Consider the following 22,400-nt stretch of genomic DNA (forward strand, 5'->3'; position numbering starts at 1 on the left):
AGATGACTCCGCAGAGATTTGGAAAGCAGCTGTTTGCTACTACAACGTTTTGTACTTGGCTCGAGGCTTGTGACATGCTAGGAACTGGAGAGCTACATCAAAGTTTGCCCTCTCTGACTGGTAAGAAAAAGCAGCATTTAGAACCCCTTCCCTATCTCAAAACTGAACAGTTTTCTGATGAGGAAAATGAAGTGTATATATAAGGCATTCTGAAATCTTTAACAATGTCTGGGATCTAACTGGTCCTGATTTCCTCCTGGTTTTGGAGCAACCCTGAAGGAAGGTGCGGATATCAGAGGGTGGGAAACTTACCCTCATGCTTTAAAAAGATGGAGTTTTTCTCTTTTCCAGTTTAGGAATCTGTCAAACTTCTAGGCAAAATCATAGAACAGCAAGGGTTAGCCTAGGTATTTTGCATATTTGTATCTGTTTGGATTTTGGAACAAATGCTTTTAATCCAACAAACTGCAGGTTCAATGGCCAGGGAAAAAAACAAGTGCATTTGAATGTCCTGATATTTTTTAAAGGTTTTGGAATGGGACTAGAGCTTCATTCATTTATTTGTCATAATGCTGTCAGGATTTTAAAGATTATATACACACCTTGACTAATTTTTCCTGGAGCACAGAAGTATCATTGCCCTTAACCTCAAATTTTAATCACCTGCTGAATCTCAAACAAATTTTGCCTCATCTGATAAGTTCTCTCTCGTTCCTTCCAGGGTTCGCTGTTCTCATTGGTTTTGAACCAAAAGTAAAAGCTACTCGAGCAAGTACAGAGCAAAGAGGCTAAGGGAAGTGTTTTAAAACTAGATGCTTGCCAGAATCTTTATCTTACATTCAAGGCAAAAACATATATAAACACAGGATTAAAATTTCATTTTGGGAATGGCATTACTATTGGATTTGGCTTAGATTTCTATTTACCAGTTTTGGAAGTGTGAACTTCCAAATCTCAAACTTTTTACTCATGCACAGTACTAAGAATTTAATGTTCTTTTCATCCATTGACAAATAGAACTAGAAGTCTTTCCGTCTTCTCCAGATTTACTGCCAAACAAAAACTTGTGACATTAAATTTCAATTAAAAGTTTAGGATCAGGTAGACAGGTTTCTTTGGATATGAACATTAGCTTCAAACATTAGCCTAGATGTATTTTTTTAACTCAATTAAACACAACACCATGGGAGAAAAAAAATGAAGAAGGAACCAAAAGAGAGATAAAAAAGTCTAGTAAGACATTTATTATAAAACAGAGAACAAACTCACACTTGTTAGTATTCCTACTGCGTCCTATTGAAAATACTTTGAAAACACTGATTTGTTCTGTTGCTTTTATTTGCCTGTTTTGCTGAGTAGCTCTTAATTGTAAATGGTCTTTAATGAATTTCCTCCATTATATTCAGAATCTTTTAAACAAAGAGTAAAATAATGATGAAGGCGTGGGCTGGGCTGAACGAGCTCACCAAAACTAAAGGCTCCTAACGAACAGCTGAATGTTAGGCATTTGTTTTCATGGCCAGACTTCGCACAACACTACAATGACCAATGTGGACAGAACAAATGCACCAACTCATCATCAGGATCACATCTCTGCAGAGAATAGGGAGCAGCCCAGAACAAGAGGGATTCCTTATTGAGAAGCAGACAGTCATGAAACCAGGGGAAGCACCCTCAGTAGCTGGCTGTCTGAGGGCTGCAGTGAGTCTGGACTATGAGATTATCCACATGCTCGTGTGGAGCAGTTTCTAACTTGTTTAAAGCATAGGTTTCCCACTTGGAGTACAGGAGTACCAATTCTTCTAGACCAGTGGTGAGTGGCAGGATGCACACAGACAATGATCTAGGCAGAAACTCCCACATCTCCCCCAATTCTCTGTGAGGCCTGCATGAGTTACAGCACAGTCCCATTAAGACCACAGTTTTGAGAGCTGTCTTAACCTGTCAAAGTTTTCAAGAGTCAAAGAAAGCATGCTCCTTTGGAAAAACAGGTATCTACAGATTGAAGAAGAGGCATAAAACATTACCCTGAACTGCATTCCAAGGTGCCCTCTGCTCTTTTCTCCCTCCTTGGTAAGATATTTCTTTTTATTCTTTTGAATTTCCACACATTAGCTTTTTAAGTGCTTTTTAAATCTTGCCTAACATCCCTTACCATCCACTAGATGTCATGGTAGCCTTACTAGTATTATTGAATACAAGAATTACCAAAGCAAATTAAGAGGGAGTCGTGAAATTTACCTCCACTCTGTTTCTGACAGACAAGCTGTTAGACAGGGTGTTCAGGACCATATCAATTGACAGGGAGCTGAGTAAAATGATTCTGTGCTGAAAGTTTATCTCCCTTCTTTCTGGAAACTGATACAAGGTACGTGCAGGTTATTTCTTGTAGAAATTTCCAGCATCCATTTGACAGGAAGTCTTCTAATGCAAGGATTACCCAGGCTGTGGAACAGGCCAGTAATCCTTGTGCTGGGGAAAGAAAGTAGCATTTCCTGATTTTGCTAATGTGGATGCACATCAGCTCTGCAATAAGCACCTTTACACAGGCAAGTAAAGATGGAGCAGTAACTGCCTCTGAATGAAGCCTGATCAAAAGCCATTTACAGATGTGCACAGGAGCTCAGGGACTTTTCTCAGCACTCCATCAACAGCAGTATACTCACTATTTTTAGACCAGTATGTTAAAACTGAGTTTGTCATTTCCTGAAAACTACAATTTGAATAATAACTACATCAGAAGGAAATATTTACATTTTTATGTAAGTCAAAGTTCCTCCTATATACTTTTGACAGTTTAAAAAGGAGAACACCATCACAGAAACAAACTCTGAAGAGGAAACCTCAACATATTTTTCAAAAAAGAAGTCTTTGCAGTAGGAAAAATAAACAACAGCTACTGAAATGTATGTAGCATACTTTTGTCCATTCTTGCTGTACTACTTCTGATATCTCTTTCTGATATTTTCTTAATAGAAGATGTATCTTTGGTGTGAAAAGTTGACAAAGTTAAGAAAGAAGAATGTCACACTAATGCTTGGCCATGTATGAAGCTACTTAAGAATGGGAAAGCTAAACACGGGAAAAAATAATGCCAAAACCACTTACTTTACTGAAACATGTTACTGAAAAGTAAGGAAGATGGGAGAATCAATATTGATGGGAGAATCTCAAATACAGAAAAGCCCATCCACAATGAGAACCCTTGATTCAGTTTACTGAGAGAAACGTATCACAAGAGGAAACAGATAAGAAGAATACAAATCTTAACCCGTATGTTTCAGAGCCCAGAACTGAAGGTTGCACAAGGCAGCCAGGCAAAAGAGAGAACACGCTCATGCTTTAAAAAAAAAAAAAAAAAAAAAAAAGAAAACTCCAGCTATTTTAGCCCTGGCTGAAGCTTTCTCAGCAGTAAAATGTTTTTAAGAAAAGCGTTAAAACCCCATTATAGAGCTAAGAGGAATGGAAAGGAGCTAGCATATCTGAATTCATTGCATATTTCATTATGAAACTCTCGAATAGATTGACGTAGAAGTACTTGGTGTAATTTACAGGGAAAAAAAGGAAAAGCACGTTCTTTTTTGTCTTCTAGAATAATTTCTCATATCAGAGATAAAAACTACATACTTGGTCTCTAGACACTGATCTAGTTAAAGCACCAACCACATTTAAGTGTAGATGGTGCTTTGCAACCGGCAAGAATGAGTTTAAGCACTTAATCAGCTGAGTAGCATTTTATCTCAAGAAAATTATTTTATTCATAACAAAGCTATACTGTTAGAATAACAATAATCTGACGTGCATTTTGTGGGGGACCACTTAGCATTACTGGTATGAAAGCAAAACTTTTACCTAGCTTTATGCAAGAGCTAGATTCCACCTACCAAACGTGAAACAAATAGAAGCAGAAATTTGTAGATCGGAATTAACATAATTTAAAAAACTCCAATCAGCTTAGTACACTTTATGGGCCTAATTCTTTTGATTGAAACTGTTTGGTTTGGGTTTTTTTTTAATTAACATTTATCTCTGTGTCTCTTCATTCAGTTTTCCAGCACCAGTCAGCAACATTCCCAGGTGGGCATACTCTATGTTGTATTTTTCTACAGTATAGGTAACTATATTTAAACCTGTTTTTTCAGCCCTTCAGCCCTGTATGATTACATAACCATTCCTATACTTCAAGTTAGGCTACACATATCTTTGTATCTTGTTTTTAAATCAAATCAGAGGTGCATCAATACATATTAGAAAATTGCACCTGTATTGATGAGCATTTAATTTCTGAATTCAACCTTTATGAACAGAAATTATACGATTAAGCAACGAACCTCTAGACACTTTCTCAGCATAAAGAACACACGTTGGCCACATTTGCTGTCAAATCAGGATTTAAAAATTATTTAGCAGAGACCCTGACTATTGTTTTGATAAATTATAATACGACTGGTATAGAGCGGACCACTATTTCAGGTGTAAAAATCTGAACTGCAGGAAGAGAAGCTGGATTCCCTCTCCTCCTAATTTTATACAGGCTTCATGCCTTTCAAATGGGTTTCAAATACATATTCCCACAAATTAAAACCAGGGTGTAATAAATCCACAATTTCACAGCCCTACTGCAATATCTCAGGCAGTTCTAGCTCAGGGTAGAATTTCTAAGGCATTCCAGGACCTGCTCATTTCAGTAACTTATCAGTTCTGGAGGAGGAGACAGAGGAGTATCCTTACGGAGTTTGTGGGTGACACCAAGCTGGGAAGAATAGAAGGCGGAGGACAACACAGGGGAATGGACACCATACACTGAAAGATGGGGCTGCCATCCAGAGGGACCTATCTAGGTTATAGGTACGGGCTGGCAGGAACCTCACAAAATTCAGCAAAGACAAACGCAACGTCCTTGACACAGGAAGGACCAAACCTGTGCACTGGTCCATACCAGGTCACAGATCTGCTTTGCACAACCTCATTGATGGCAGGCTGAACATGAACCAGCAGAATGGTGTTACAGCACTGAGTGCCAGTAGCACACTGGGCTGTAGAGCAACCAGTAGTTTGAGGGAAGGGGTCAATGCCTTCAAGTTGGCGCTTACTGCACATCACCTGGAGGGCATATTCTGTCTCCTCCTCCAGCTCATTCAGCTTTGGTACAAGACACATGTTGATAAACTTGATCATATTCAGTGGAGAGCTACCACCAAGAAGGCTAGGACTGGAACAGATATCCTTCTGAGGTAACTCTATTTGCTCAGGCTAAAGAAGAAATGGTTTTGTGGGACTTAATACCTTTCCAGTACCTATGAGGTGGTTACAGAGAAAGTGGACCTAGCCTTGTTACAGTGGAGAACAGCAGAACAATGAGAGGCAACAATCAAACTGAAAGAGAGAAGGTTCTGTCTAAATATAAAGAAGAAATTCACTATGAGGATAATTAAGCAGTAAATTAGATTATTCAGAGATGCTGTGGAATCTTCACCCTTAGAGGTTATTCAAGAGCTGACTGGACAGAGCCTTAAGCAACCTGGTTCTAATTCAGTGCTGACTGATTTGAGCAGCCTCCTGAGGCCTCTTCCAGCCTAAGCAAGTCTGTGATTCTGTGATTCAGGTCACTACAATTCTCAGAGACTACCTTTTTTGTACTGCAGTCAGGAGGAATGTACTACAGATCCATTTCTCCAAGAGTTAAGTCACCCATCTTTTACGCTATGGTCTGGAATTCTCTCTCCTCCAGGTGTAACAGATAAAATACAGATTCCTACTGAGAGAAAGCTTAACTCCCTACTACCAACACTAATTTTTCAATCTTTATTAAATAGCTATTCAGTTCAAATAGTGGTATGGAAAAGCCACAGCTGGATTGAAAAAAAAAATAGTCCTCACATGCTATAATCTCTTTGCATACAGTTCTGATATAGTAAAAGGAATTAAAAAAACCAGAAAAACACAACCATTTTGCATATGGAAACCTTTTCCCATGTCTGAAAATTCTCTAGTAAATTCTCCTTATTACAGTTAGCATTCTGATTCCAAAATGTCTTGCATAGGCAGAAAAAAAAGTACATTTGCAACATACTAATTTTCCATTATGAAACTGTAGGTAAGATTTAACATGGTATTTTTGAAAGGTAGAGATAAAAGTATGTTAAAACTGTGGAAAGTTTAATATGTCCCTTTCTAGGCTTCCCAAATTAGACAGCAAATTAAAAGCCATCCCACAATAACACCCTGGAATCACAGTCATTTAATGAGTTCCAAAATCTGTTACTCTTACTTTAAAATGTGTGTGTTCATTATCAGCTATTTCTTCGAACTGGAGTCAATAAAACCAGTTCTACAGCATTTATGGTTTGAAAAAAGTACAAAGCAAGTATTTTCTTTGAATTATCTAACATAACTGAGATTATGAATTTGAGTTACCATTAAAAAACCTCAGTATTTACACAAAATTATCCCAAAATATTGTTCAAAATCACTTAAGACATAGCTGTAATAAATGTGTCATAGAAACTGAGGGATATTTTGACTTCTGAGAGATTTGTACAGCGTTATTCTAGTACACATAGGAGATTATTATTTTTGTAAATATCGGGGATACCTCTAAAGTCCAAACAACTAGCATTGGTAGATATTTAACAGCACAACAGCTGAGCTCACAAAATCAAAACAACCTTGTAGTGAAGAAGTGAGACTGTCAACATCCTCTCCCTCTTCCCCTCAAAACTGTAAAAAGTTTTATTCACATTTAATGTAAAGAACAACATTCATATAATTAACGTTATCTTCACATATTATTTAAAATATTTGATAGCGATTAGGTTAAAAAGCCCTATGCTAACAAATTTCATTTCAAAGCCAGATATAACAATTGATTTAATTTACTTAGCTGGTAATAAGCCACCAACAATTAAACTGTAATGGCTTTCCAGTTTTCAAAGACACCATAGTTACCTGGTCTAAAAGATCTTCAACCTTTTTTTGCCATCCATCCCTTGCTGCATTTTTCTCACGTTCTTTCAGCTGCAACAGCTGAGTCATGGCTGCCTTCTTGTCCTCTTCATGCTGCAGCCTCAGCTCTTCACGAAGCTTATTACATTCCTGTCTGAAAACAAAGGTCAAATAACTAAAATGCAGTGGGACCTTGTGCAAGAAGTGAGAAAGAATTAAGACCTCAGTAATAATTGGAAAATCTTAAATGACAGAAACCTTTGCTTTATATTTCATTTGATAGTACATTTGCATAAAATACATAGTTCATTTCTTATTAAAAAATATAAGAAAAAAAATAGTACTTGCCGAAGATTTTCTGTCCATTTTATTTCTAAGTCACGTGCCATTCTGTCAACTTTGAACTTTTCCTCCTCTCTCATGGCAGCAATCATTGCCTCGTGCTGCTGTCTCTCCTGATCTAGTTCTCCCTGCAAATACAAACTTTACAATAGAGACTGATCAGCAGCAAAAGTGTATTTCAAACATTGAGTGTATTTAGAATAAAAATATCAATTACAATTGGCTCATAAATTTGAACTACAGCTTCTTCAGTGTGAAATTCCTAGTTATGCACAATTAATGCCTATACATCTCCTGATATTTCTTACTTGCGAAACAGAAGTTTGTATTCCTATAAAAAGCAATTTTCCAATAAGTCATTCTGCAATCTTTTCAAATACCATTACATTGAATCATGGAATAATTTATGTTGCAAAGAACTGCAAAAGGTCAACAAGTCCCATTCACTGAAGGGCTCACTTCAGAATTAGAGCAGGTGGCTTAGGTCCTTGTCAAGAACGCTTTGAATTTTGTTTTTTAAATTTTTTTAAGCATTGAATATCCAGTATTTGAATTTCAAAGCCTGAGCTATCCATACGTGATACAAAGTTCATGTATACCTTCTTTCTGTTTTTTGATGGGACAAGCCTGCTAGAAACAAGGTTTCACAGTCTGACCACAGAGAACACCATCCTTAAAATTCCCATCAATTTCTGCTGAAATTTTACCATACTAGAATAGTATTAGGTACAACCTAGAAATCTTACTTAAATGAATGTTGTTCTGCAGGGCTTGCTTCATTCATGAGAAGCAAACATAACCCTCTAAATTGAATTAATACTTTTTGAAATGAGACCTTTTCTGCCACATTTTGATGTATTTTAAAATCTGTTAAGATAAATGTTATTGCTAGTAACCTACTATATATGAATGTTTAAATGTTTTAATAGGTGAAGAGAGCAATACTCGTTCATAAGAACATTTAGCGACATTATAAAAAATACAGAGGAAGCCATAATCTGTAATATTCTGCACCTCTAATGACTGTAGCTGAAAAAAAAAAATATACCAATATCCTGTTTCAGGCTGGTTTTGTTAAAAAAATATGAAAACAGGCTCAGTGAAAAAAAATTTTTATAATATTTGCTGCTCTACTTCAAACACTTCTTGTGGTCTTGCAAATGTACATTACTTACTGCGGAAACAAAAATGAAATATTTACCCAGTGCTGCAGTCAATGAGCTATTGACAGACTAACTGACAGTTCTATTTCCATCTAAGCCAATTAAAATGACGATACATTTCTGCCTAGGCAAATTAATTGCTTAATGATATAAAGCGGTCACACTTTCGAAGTGACAGTCTCCAAACTTTCAAGATATCATAGCACATACCTAAAAATTATTCTCAAATCTTTACTGAAATCCTAAATTCGATCCTGAAATGAAGACTGTGTCCATTATCCAAGGAAAACATGGCATAGATGTATTCAAAAAACTCATCAAAAAGGTTTCTGTGAATTCTAGAGCTAGTAAGCTCTGGATCTTGTTTTGCATCAGGACATGAACTGTCTGGAATTGCAAGTGTTAACTCATACCCTTTCATGAAATTCTATTAAAACTCTGAACATATTTTTTATGTAGTTTTGGCAGCTACAATTTACATTAACCACACAAAGATATGCTTGCAGCACTACATGTTAAATACTAAAATTGTTCTGAAAACAAAAAACACCCACTCCAAAACAACCAACTAATAAAATAAAATTTTAAAAAACCAAATCCCAAACCAACCTATCCTATTTTCCATTTTTTAAATTCTCTGCTTGAAATAGAAATCTCTTCTTTGATGAAGCCACATTAAGCTCCTTCTATCAGGTGTACACCATAAAACACTTCTAGCCATTTTAAAAACAAGACCAAGGATCGCTGTGACCATGCTTTACACAATTTATTCTCCAACAGCATGGTTACCTCAACACTATACAGTGAATCTGTGGTCTCTCGCAGTCTTGCTCTAGTTAATTCCAGCTCTTTCTGGAGTATTTCCTGAGCTTCTTGAAGACTGGAGATGTGTCCTTCTGCAGTCCCGAGGCCTTGCTCACTTTTTCGTACTAGGTCTTGCAGACGACACACCTGCGACGTGACAAAAAAAGCTGTAATTTCCATGATTATTGCTAATGGCAGCCAAGCCATCCTGGTGTTTCCCGGTGTTTCCTAATTCTGATCTAGACAAGTTTTTAGTTGCACTGCCTGTTCTCTGTTAGTATCACTTAATGCTTCTGTATTTAAAAACAAATTCCTGTAATATTATAAAAACAAAGACTCAATTAAAGGATTTTTACAAGTAAAAAAAATATATCCAATGTGTGTTTGATGCACATTGCAAAGAAAGGGGCTGCATAAAAGATCTGAAATTGCCTGTAACTTTGCCATGAAAAAGCATGTTTCAAGCAAATTAATGAGAAATATTTCAAAATACATAAACTGTAATCTAATATATAACTTAACTTGTGCTGGGGTTTAAGTTTCTCTGTTTGCAGATTGCTACCTGTCCAGTCTGTCTAAAACTCAATCTAACACCTGTAGAGTATAATGTAATAATTTCCTTAACTGCTATGCAACAATACTCTTCTTTTTCTGCCTGTTCGTGCTTCAGCTTCTCATCTGTAAAATGATGATACTATACTTCTTTGCTTCAAATAAAAATATGGGGGACTGAACATAGTTCACCAGCTACAGGAAAGAAAAGCTTTTTAGGTATGTAGGTTGGAAAAACAGAAAAATGGGAGGCAGGGAGTAAGAAAGAACAGCAGCTAATTGGAAATGCATTGTTTGCAGAAGCAATAGTCTATGCTATTGCCTTTGTATGTTGAGATAAATTCATTCACAGAGGGACAAGTGTCCCAACAAAAGACTAGCCTTTGGTTTACAAGCATGGACAGGTAAGAATTATAACCACTCTTCCTTTGGAAGAAGGAATAATTAGAAAAATTTGTTAGAATAATTACATACAAATACTGCTTATAATACACACAGAGACAACCTATGAAGTGTTTAAAAAGAGGAACTCCTCCTTTCCTCTCAGAAAGGAATCCAAAATTTCTTTGGCATGAGAGATTTCAGTGAAAAACTCCACAAACCTGAGCATTTGTCTCTGTGCTCCTTTGAGTTATATTCAAAACAACCGATACTTCCCTACAAAGCACTGCTACCTGAAGGAGAATCCCTACAAGAAAAACTGCCCCCAAAATTGGTATCCTGGCAGTGCACTGCTGTCTATGTATCTGATAGTAGCAAACCACTTGCATCAATATGAATAGCAGTCCTGTAGATCTAAAGGATATGGGAGCAGGCAGGATTGCCACTCATAGGGCTTAAGATAAATTCTGCTGTTGACAAAGCAATGATGGAGGCTGTTTATAACGACCTTTAGTAACACCATCAGAAATCCTTTGCATGGAGACAGCAAGTCCTTAGATGACTGTGCCAAGTAACACAAACATAGCATCATTCTAAAAGGCCTTGGCTGGTCTACAGTGAAAGGAAACAAATCTGCAGCCAGCCTCATCCTGAGACACGTGAGAAAGCCACTATCTTGACTTAACCCAAACTCTCAAAAAAATCATTGGCAAATATTTAAGATTACACTGCTCTTAAATAGCTTAGCACTAGAAGCAAGCCTAATGAGGCTTCAATCTTCTCTCATCCTTTAGCTAAGATAATTGCCACCAGAAAGTCTGTCAAAAAGAAAAGAGGATGGCATGGGTTCAAAAGCAGCTTTCTCAGCAGGGAAGATAGAACTAAGCTAGCATCCAGAGAAAGTAATAAATACAAGCCTACTGTTAAATGACTTCTGTAACTTAAAGCAAACCAAAAAAAGGAAGCAACAGTAGCAATATAACATCTAAGCTAATGATGTGTCAAACAAATCACAGGGAAGTTTTTCTAGGTCAGTGAAGGCATTGAGAAACTGTTGTTAGTTGTCAATAGAGATCTAAGGGTAAGCTGTGGTTGCAAGTGAAGCTTTTCTTTCATGTGCTCAAGATAAACATAGTAATGAAATAAAACATCTCCTCTGTACTACATGGAGTGGATTTACAGACCAAGAATTTATTGCCTGTATGCTTTCTCTCATTCTTTCACTATGCAAAATATACTGTATTACATTTATCCTGGCATAGGATTGTATATAAACTCAAATATTGGACAGCAGCTGGACCTAGTTCCCTATTTTAGTCTCCTATTCCTCAGCTATGCCCCTGTTTGGTTAATTCAGTGTTCTGATGAATTTCCCAAGCCTGAATTTGATAGCAGGTGGATAACAAGAACTCATTCTTAAAATATTTTAAGTTATTTCCTTCAGGGAAGGAGAAAGTTTATTGCTCATGAATGCAAGAGAGATTGATAAAGAATAACTAAATTTAAGCCTACAGTGTTAGATGATGATAGAATGACAATAGTGCTCTACTCAGATCTAATCCAGCAACAATGAAAGTTAATATACAACACACCAGTTAAAGCTAAAAAGAAATAACTAAACTTCCTGTAATTTTGAACTGAAAAATACAGCTGTGTATGATGTTGTTAACATACATAACAAATGCATCATATTTTCATCAATTTGAATGCAGGTGAGCATACTGTTAAAAGAGCAAGTGCAGTTCCAGCTTAAACTTGCACCTTCTCTAAGTTCTGAAGCAAAGATACTGGCAACCCTCAGGAGGAAGAACAGCCTCCTGTTTAAACAGGTACTCACAACTGACTGATCAGCAGAGCTGCTGAACTCTAAAGGTGGGAGGTCTAGCTACTCTGGTAATGTGTAATCTCTGGCATACCCATCTATCTGGTAGGTCCTACTCTGAAAGTATATGTTAATACATATTTTCAGAATATATACCTTAATATATAATAATAAAATACATTATAATGTATATTAATATAGTAATATATCAATATGCTATTGATAGAGTAATATATAATATATTAACAAATAAAATCTACAATAAGTTAATCTATACTTTTGGAGGGGAAGTCTTCCCCATTTAGTATATTAAAAACAAGCAGGTTTTTTTCTTAAGCTAGTTTAGCATTTGTGCAATTTGCAAGTCACCAGAATGAGACACCTGCTCTCTCGATGTTGTACAGCATAGAAAACAGTAATGAAAAATGTTGCTGCAAAATAATACTTAAATTCACGTTTAAGTCTCACTTAAAGCACACACTGAAATCATACATAGGGCTTGCTAAACAATAAAGCTGATGAATATTTTCTTGAAACACAGAAAAAGTTCCAGAGAAAAATGGGTTGATGTTCTTGGTATCAACAGAATGTACTTCTAGGTTAAAAAATACTGTATTATGAAAAGGTGGTGATTTCCAACTAAAAAAAATTAAAACTGTCTTGAGATATGATACTTTTAACATTGATAGCATATATCAAGACATAGCAAATAATTTGGGTTTTACTAAAAGTATTTCTTATCAACTTTTGATGAAAATACATGAAGATGATTTGTAAGCCAGGAAACTGACCAGAATTTATGTTAATCACAAGCGAATATGGGTTTAAACACAGTTAATTTTCCCTCTCTCCTGACGTATTTTGTGTAGAGGTCTGTGTACCTAATGAGAAGATAAAAGAATTAAAAATAAAGAGCTGTTTACATCAGCTGTTTACTACCTCCATCTCTCTTGCTTCGTTAATTTTGTGAAGGACAATAAAATCATTGCTCAGAAGCATCAACTAACTTGCCATGTTTTAAGAATACTCCGCTCTAAACAGAAATAAGGCACTAAACACTCAACAGCACAGTCCTAGACCTGTCCTGGAGTCTAAGCTCACTATTGATGAAATGTGGTAGCTGAAACAAGTAAGTTAACCCTTGCCTCCTGATTGGCAGAAGTCAGTTTCGTTGTCAGGTCTTCCTTCATGTTTTCCAGCTGCTGTCGGAGCTGATTCTTATCATCCTCCAAATGCAGTTTCTCCTTCTCAAACTGCTGCTCCAACTCCTTCAGACACACGCAGGATGGAAAAAATATTAAATACATGCCATACAGTCACTGCAAAGTACAGGTCTACCATACGGAAATTATTCTAGTTGGCATAAATACTTGTCATCTCAACCCTTTCCTTAAACTGTTACAGCACAAATATCTATTTCCTTTTATAACGGATGTCTTCATTTTTCAGTTTATTTTATAATCTAACATCCTTGATTAATCACGAAATAAAGACAAACAGGACTTTCCTCTCAATTACTTCTCAATTATCAAAAGCTTTAAAACTGTATCTACTTTCACAGTTTTTCAATCTGAGTTGAAAGAAGAACTTTTCATTTTTTACAAAATTACACTGATAAATCTGCATGTCATTCAGTCTTTACCCATCTACTTCCCACAAATAATCCCCACAGGAAATAGTAAATCTTAAAATCCAGATTGAGCTCTGTGAAGTTTTTCATCATGTTACAATAAATGGAAAAAAAAAGCCCCACACCATATATCTATAAAATTTATGTAGAACCAAAAGAGATCAACAATTAGTTTTCAAGTTTAACTATATGGAAAGAATCAAGTAACAGCCCTGTTTTCATTCAACCTTTATGGCGTAATAGCCAAATTCTCAAAATAACTGCTGCATGAATTATATTTCTCTTACATGACCCTATGTTATGTGCATGTGTATATATATACAAATGGTAAAAACTTTTAAATTTTTTAAGGAAAATTACAAATTTATACTTCAGCTTTAGTAATATTCAGAATACATTTTCAGAAGAACAATTTCTTTCATAAAATACTTTAAAGGAAACATGTTAAAATTGAGAACTTCATTACGTATTTCAGTGGAATATACTATATAACTTATAATACCACAAGAAAATTAAGGTTGCCAAGCAAGATGCTCCAGAGTCATGCCATACAAGGCTTCAAGGTTTTCTATGGAGCTAGAGGCTCTTAACTCCTTCCTAGAGGCTCAGCTGAAATGCAAGGCTTAGCACTGATTCAGTGCCTTTGTGTAGACCTGGGATCAGGTTTCTGAAAAATCAGTAATATCTCAGAAACAGCCATGAAAATACATAGACCAGAGCCAGCCTGAAACAAAAAGTACAACTGAAGGTATCAGTAAGACTGGGGAAACAGGGAGGAAGAACTAGAGTATTAAAGAGGAAAACCAGTCATGAAAAGGTATAAAAGTCTAAGGAAACCCAAGGTTTCCTGCTGCAAGACAGCAATGTAATGTTATCCAGCCAACTCCAAGAAGCAACAGAGGCCAAGCCTTCCTCATCCAAACCCAGAGACGCCTCAAGTGTTTTGTGGGGAGTGGTAAGCACATTAGGCACACTAAGCAGCTTGTTATTTCTAGCACTGCTTTAGGGTATGCAGTAGGCAATGAGTAATTTCTGCATACACTGCTTGCACGATCTCCTCATTCACGGTAGAAGTTGGACAGAGCGACAAAGCAGAGGGTTACACTCACTAACACATTACTGAACAACCTAACTGAACAAGTGCCTGCCTTCTTCACTGGGTCCACATGAGTCAACATGTGGGATAAATGCTCCTTGCTCAGTGAAGCCTGACCAATTTGTCTTGCTCATGCTGAAATCTGCTGTCTGCAAAATTCCACTGGTGCTATTTAGACCCTATTCTGATATCAGAGTAATTATTTTTCTGATGATACTTGTCAGTACAGCTGTGCAGTACTGCAAAATTATTAGCAACTCTATTTTCATGATCCTCCTGATGCCATTTTTACAGCTCATTTTATAGATGGAAATATTGAAGCAAAAAGAAATGTTTGAGCTATTATTTGACTCCTACTCTAATTCTGCTGAATTCTCTTCTGTTTCACAGATGCATTTCCCAGGCTTCCAGTCCCAATGAATCCTCATATCTTCTATCCCAAGGCTCCTGGTACCATGCTTCTTCCGCATACAAAATTCAACTCTGCTCTGCATTTAAGCCTGACTGTTTTCTTCCTTGGATTATTTGATCACCACATGCCTTGGTGAGACACGTTTGACAGAGGAGACAGTGAAATCTGATTAAGATTTAAGATCAGTGAAATCTGATTAAGATTGACTGAGATCTTGATCCTAACATCTTTTCATATTTAGTTTTTCCTCGTTAAAATCATTTCACATTTCTCACACTTATAGAGGTGTTCCCTATTTAAACTAATTTAACAATTTAAGAAAAAAAAGTTTGTGATCTCCTTTTGTTTTATTCTCCACATTATTTTAATAACAAACAAAACAGAAGAAAAAGAACCCCACATCATACTGAAATAAAAGAAAAATATACCCAGAAACCCTAAGAGACATTGTCTTAATAACAGGCATGTTTAAAGTTGCAAAGAAAAGTAAACCTGAAAGATCAAATGCACATATGTCTCTGAGAACTATTTCAGTTACTGGGTGACAAAAAATATTTTGGATTTATTAAAAATTGAACTAAGAAGCAACATATTAGGAGAATAATTTACAGAAACAAACCCAGGCTGTCTGAGATGCACGTCACTAACTACAACCATGCTCCTTGGTATGTTTCCTGTGAATACATCAAGAGGAGTATAACAAGGCCTTGAATTAAACAATTAATCTTTGTCTGTATTTCCTGTGTAAGGCAAAATTTGTATTTAATGCACATACAATCAGATTAGGAAATAGTAATTCAAAAATGTGCCTCTCATTCTGAGAAAGAAAAGGCCAATTTTGTGAAACAAGAGAAAAGCCTTTCAGTTTCAGGATTTCAGTCAAAGGTAAATGTGTAGCTGCTGGAGAGTGAGTTGCTGTACAGTACATAATTTTATGATGCAAGCTAGGAAGACCTCTTGTCATCTTCTGAGTACACATATAGCCAAGTCCTAATAAAGTATCTTTTTGTACTTCTAGACTGTCAATGAAAATTTTAAATAAATGCTATAATAATATTATCTTTCATCTCCTTCAGAAGAACTGATCTTGATATACCAACCCTTCTGAATATCGGTCAGAAATCCTGGGAAAACAGAACTACAATACTTGAAAATACATTTGTATAAATTGAGAATTTCTGTTCCGTATTCAGACAAATGACAGTATAAGCGTTTGTTTGGAGTTTTTTTCCCAAGGTATTTGTTATTTTTCTAAAGCCTAAGCAGTTTCTCCAGAGGCCTGCAGGTAATTCCAAATTAAATTTGCCATAAAACAAAACCATGCAGTACAAGATGCAAACTGTAACAGTTGCTTTTTGTTTGATTACTAAGAAAATAAGAACATACCATCTGCAGTTTCTTCTTATCCTTATTAGCATTACTGTGTGCAGCCTCAATTGCAGTATGGTGTTTCCATGCTAGTTCTTCTAAGGTCTTGGAATGAGCCTCCTTTAACTGTGCAGCCTCTCCTTCCAATCTTGCTTGTAATTTTACCAGCTCCTTCTCATAATATTCACGTTGTGTTTCCCTTGCTTCATTTACTTTCTATAAAGTACAGGAAAAGAAAATTATTCAATGGTAAAAAAATCTGAACAGTAGGAATAAAAAAAAAATACAAAAACATTACTGATGACATAAAAGTGCAAAAAACTAACTTTCATATAAAAAAATTGAGCAAACACTAAGCACTGGCTACATGATACAGTAACCAAAAAGCTAATTTAAAAAGATCCATGCAAAACAATAAATACTTATTAAAAACCTAATTTTTCCTCTGTTTAATCTGGAAAAACAAAAATTTGGCATCAAGCCTATGGAGAATTTCTGTTTAGTATTTTCAAACAATGTTCAATGCATTTTCAGCAAATGGCATTTTAAACTGTTCTTTAATTATTTCACATTGTTCTTCCTCAGACAGTTTAGATACTAGGCATATACACACAAGGTCATAAATCAAATCAAATTGTTAAAAGATTGTCCAAAGCAGTCTGAACATCTAATCTGACTTCCCTCTAATCTCACTTTACACTCTACATTAGTCATTCTTTGTTGCTACATGAGATATACTTGAAAGATACTGGTCCTAGTCCGGTCATATCAAATAAAAATTAAAGCATAATTGTTTTTTTAAGAGAATCCTAGGTTTTTTGATTTTATTCAACTAAAGCCAATAAGCTGTTTAACCTTCTCCAATGCCAGAATTTGCTGCCTTTGTCGCTCATCCAGACTCTGTGTTTTGCTTTGTAATAAATTTCTTTCCTCTTCCAGCTGGGACAATTTTTCCTTTAATCTAGACTTTTCTGATTCCAAGTCTCTGATCGTAACTTCTTGAGTCATTTGAGTAGCTTGAAGCATTCCAATGTGACCTAAAAACAAAACAGCTCTTTAAAACCTCAAAGCATTGGTTTCATGCAATTGAAGTGCACATTCATATTTCAGTGATAGTACAAATCTGGTGGAAGCTTGCATATGGATCTCCCTTGTCTTCACTGCAATATTTATCTTCCTCTCCACTTCTCAATTGTTTAGTTTTATTGTAAAATGCCCAACAACAGTAGAGCACTTGGTGCCGAAGCTCCTTTCATTTCAATTTTCCTTGTTCCAAGTTGCATATTGACTACCAAAGGAAAGCAGAAGGTGGCAATTCAAAGAACACTGAAGAACTTATCCCACCTAAACCTGCATATTTCTATCCTACAATAAGATACACAACAGAAAGCAGAACACTGATGTCTAAAGATAAACATGTCATTGCTTTATCAAACTCATAATTCAGCTGGCATAGTAGATACACAGCTTTATCTGCTGTAAAACTTACAGAATTATACTTTATTTTGCTGAAGGAATATGACTAAAAGATGTAACTAAACTGTCTCTATAGTAAAGTATTATCTAAATCCTTCCAGGTTGGAGGCCTCCTTTTAATTTCTTTATATATATTTTCGAAAAAACAAACAAACAAAAGAAGTAAAACTTCAAACTACACAATATAATCATCTGTCCTTCACATAACCAGTTGACAAAGGTTTGTGACTTCATAAATTTCTGTCTGTTCTTCTTGATGTGTATCTGTATTACTGTAGGTAACTGACTAAAGCAGTGAAATTTCTTTTATTTTGGGAGAGGCTCTGGGGTGAATAGAAGACTTTTGAAAAAGAGGATGCTTCTAATTTAGTTCAACTAAAAGATGAGAGGTATTGTTTACTCAGAATAATTTTTTACTGATTTTTGTAATCTCAGTTTCTAGGAAACTTTGTTGTTTCCCCTCTCATTTTATTATAACCTTCAAAAATGACAGATTTAATGACAGTTCAGTTTTAATAACAGTATTGCTTTTAAATTTACGTTACTAAGAAATAGCTAAAGAAAGTGGACTATATGCTGTTTCTCACATGACAAAATCACTGAGCTTCATGATTCATTTCCATTTGTCGTTAAAAGCAAGATGTGCCAAAAAGGAAACTGTTTTAGCCTTTGTTGCCTTCTCTTCAGAGAAGGGCCATGAGACAGACAATGAAATTCGGAAATTAAAAATGCCTCAAAATTAATAACAAATTTCATTAAAAATGCACACCTCTAATTGTACTAAGCCCTGAAGAATTCTAAAAATAATTTCAACATTTTTGTTTGTAAAACTGAAAACTGAAGAAGAAAACTTAGGATAATGGGTATGCTTAGGTTCTTAGTACCATTTTTAAAAAATCCTTATTTCAAAGTTCAGCCATTTAAGAAAGGTATTTTCAAAGCCAGAATTTTATAATCTAACAAGGATAATAATACAAGAATTTTCATGTCGTTAGGAGGTATGTCATATATATATTATTGTAAGCACACACACACAGATGTAGAGCTTTTGTCCTAGCAATACCAACACACAAGACAGGTTTCCCATTGCTCATGCTCTACATAAAAGATATGAAATGCAGCAGTTTCCTTACAAGCTGGAAATCTCAGGATAAACGGAAGAAGAATATATTAAATGCCCAAAAGAGACTCAATAATGTTCTAAACTTGCAATATGATGAGTAAACATTCTTTATGGTAATTAAGTATGAGAATTCAGTTTCTTTGAGGCAGGATTTTTGACAGTGTGAGCTGAAAACCAAGGAGATGGCAGTGGGCCAGTGTCAGAAACCATTTCCAAACAGGCTGGCAACCAATTACATCACATGGCAATGGCTTGGTGGCACCACTCCTAACAGGGATCCTGGTTCTTGGTGGGCAGCGATGCGCTGTAAAACAAAGATGTACTGCTGACAGCGCCATTGAGCTTGGCAACAGCACAGACACACTGGGACTTCGGGTAAAGCAGAAAACCTCGGTGCCAGAGGAGACCAGGGCTGGCCTCAATCACAGGCTAGCTGACTCCATGCCATCAGTAATACAGACAAACAGCCTGGGTACTTATTTCCACTACATTTGGGGCGGCCTGGTAAAACCCTCCCATGCTTCTGCCTAAGCAATGAAACAGCAACAGCTTTAGAGCACATGAGAACAGGGTTCATGAGGTTTTTCTATGACTGCCTCACAAAACACCTTTTGGAGGGTCAGATTCCCATTTTACATACTCTCAGCAGCAAGCCTATTCCTTTTAGCTCTTTGATTTAATAGGACCTTGTAGTCTTAGGCTCCTGCTGGCCGCTATATTGTTCCAACATACAGCCTAGACTGTTCCTGGGCTTGTGCTAATTTGTGTGGAAAACAATCAGGAATTGCTATAATTGGTCTAGTTCAACCAGGCCCTTTTTTAACCCCAAGACCCTACCTATTGTATAGTTGTCCAAGTTCAAGTACTGGGGCCATTCCCTACCACTGAAGAGTTCACTAGGGAGACAATGCCAGAGAGAAAAGAAACCTGCATGTGTACAGTCAGGTCTTAAACTAATTTTTGTGCCTTTCCACGTGCCAGCAACTACAAAGGAACAAAGAAAACAGCTATAGAGAAAACTTTAAGGGATTTATTATTCAATAAGCTGCAAATCTTCTGACAGTAGGTATAAAGCAAAGTACCACAGAGTCAGCAAAAAGAAAAGACAAGTGAAAAAAGGTGGAAGAACAGGAAGCATGTCTCAGTGACTATGTGGAGAACAGATACAGAGCAGAATTGTTCTGTATAAGTGCACTTCCAAGGCCTGGAAGATACGTACATGCCATACAAAGTACACCATTCAGACAAATAAGTACACAAAAAAGGAAATTCAGGACAATGCATGTGAGAGCAAAAAAAGTTAAAAAACCCCAAATCTTGTTGGAAATTTCTATGGAAGGCATTAAACAGTCTTTAGGCACTCTAAACCTGCATGAGGGTGACAGAAAAAGGAAAGGCTAGAATAAAAGGATGAAGTTCATTTCCAGATTAAGTTACTGACATACATACTGGCTTTGAGAACAAGATCAGTGGCCTGCTGCTGTAAGCGCTCTCTAGCAGCTGCGAGCTCGCTTTCCACTTCTTTGTGTTTGCTTAACAATGACATCTCCTCCTCCTTCACATCATCTAGCTGTTTTTGAAGAACCTAGAGGAAACACATAATACCTGTTACCATCATATATAATCATGTAAATTTAAATGAGCATTAGGTTAAAAGGTACAGAAGAGACCTTTCAGCAAACAAGTTTTATTCACACAAAAGCTGAAATAGTGTAATATTATTGCCATATTCATTGTGTATTATATGTAATGCTTCAAAAATATTTTTTGAAGAACAAGATAGCGGGTACATGGCATGACAGTAATGCATAAGAGAAACATGACAATGTTCAAAAAGGTATATGAAAAAATAAAAACTATAAAATGTTCCACAGAGTTTGGGGGTCAGTTTTAGAAACATGATTTCCGATATCTGAGAGTTTTTCACATTAAAGAATACATCATGTGTTCACAGCAGTTTATTGTTCTTCATTGCAACTCTGAGTGTTTACTACTGACTCAAATTAAGCTACACATGGAGATACATAAAATGAGAGCTAGGCAATTACTTAAATCAAATGTTCCCCAGGGGTCACTACTGGAACCAGCACTTTCTAGCATCTTTCTCAGCAACACGGGCAGTGGTATCGAGTGCACCCTCAGCAACTTCACTAATGACGCTGAGCTGTGTGGTGCAGTCGACGCGCTGGAGGGAAGGGATGTCATCCAGAGGGACCTTGGCAAGCTTGAGAGGTGGGACTGTGCGAACCTCATGGAGTTCAACAAGGCCAAAAGCAAGATCTTGCAAGGGTCAGGACAATCCCAAGCACAAGTACAGGCTGGCTGGAGACTAGCCCTGGGGAGAAGGACTCTGAGACGAAAAGCTCGATATGACTTAGCAATGTGCACTCACAGCCCAGAAAGCCAATCAGATCTTGGGACGCTTCAAAAGCAGCATGGCCAGCAGCTCACAGGAGGTGATTCTGTCCCTCTACTCTGCTCTTTTTTAGACCCCACCTGCTCTACTGTGTGTCTAGGTGTGGGGGCCCCAACCCAAGAAAAGCATGGACCCGCTGGAAAAAGTCCAGAGGAGGCCACTAAGTCAATCACAGGGCTGGATCACTTCTCCTATCAAAACAGGCTGAAAGAATGCTCAGCCTGGAGAAGAGAAAATTCTTGGGGAGACCTTCGAGCAGCCTTCCAGTATCTAAAGAAGGCCTAAAAAGAGAGCTGGAGAAGGACTTTTGACAAAGAGATGTAGTGATAAGATGGGGGAGTTGCCTTAAATTGAAGGTTTAGATTAGATATTATGAAGAAATTCTTTCCTGTGAGGGTGGTGAGGCACTGCAGGTTGCCCCCAGAGGACTCCCCATCCCTGGAGGTGTTCAAGACTGGATGGGACTCTAAGCCAGCTGGTCTTGGGCAAGGTATCCCAGCCCACGGCAGAGGGTTTGGAGCTAGAGGATCTTTACTGTCCCTTCCAACCCAAACTATTCTATAGTTCTGTGATTCTAAACTTTTATGATGCTTTAAATCAGATGTACTGATTCACAATAGCGTATCTTGAATAGTGTAATGTGTTAACAGCCATGCAGGAAGGAAAAGAAAATACTGTTCTGGTTCAAAAGGAAATACAGATTTCTTATAATTCAAGTTACTGAAACAGTACAGAGTCATTTCAGAAACTAAAGCAGAAGAGAGAATTGGGGAAAACACTGTACAGGATGTGTAATGAAACACAATGTGTTGAGATTATGTATCTGATCACCTCATCCACAGTGTCAGAGTAGGACCTAACTTTAAAATC

General features: G+C 36.7%; 1 protein-coding gene across 8 annotated transcripts in view; it reads right to left on the bottom strand.

Annotated features, from left to right (window-relative positions):
* FAM184A (family with sequence similarity 184 member A) overlaps positions 1–22,400 on the bottom strand; it is a 74,536-nt gene that overhangs the window by 23,462 nt on the left and 28,674 nt on the right. For all 8 annotated transcript variants that reach the window (XM_032101565.1, XM_032101572.1, XM_032101570.1 and 5 more), the window contains exons 3-9: positions 20,564–20,699; positions 17,371–17,552; positions 16,534–16,731; positions 13,155–13,277; positions 9,240–9,401; positions 7,294–7,415; positions 6,949–7,099 (exon numbers count right to left, since the gene is read on the bottom strand). In XM_032101565.1, the coding sequence (XP_031957456.1) occupies positions 6,949–7,099; positions 7,294–7,415; positions 9,240–9,401; positions 13,155–13,277; positions 16,534–16,731; positions 17,371–17,552; positions 20,564–20,699 (1,074 nt within the window). The remainder of the gene's footprint in view (positions 1–6,948; positions 7,100–7,293; positions 7,416–9,239; positions 9,402–13,154; positions 13,278–16,533; positions 16,732–17,370; positions 17,553–20,563; positions 20,700–22,400) is intronic.

Source organism: Corvus moneduloides, chromosome 3 (genome assembly GCF_009650955.1).
Source record: "Corvus moneduloides isolate bCorMon1 chromosome 3, bCorMon1.pri, whole genome shotgun sequence".
In the NCBI taxonomy this organism is placed as follows: domain Eukaryota; kingdom Metazoa; phylum Chordata; class Aves; order Passeriformes; family Corvidae; genus Corvus; species Corvus moneduloides.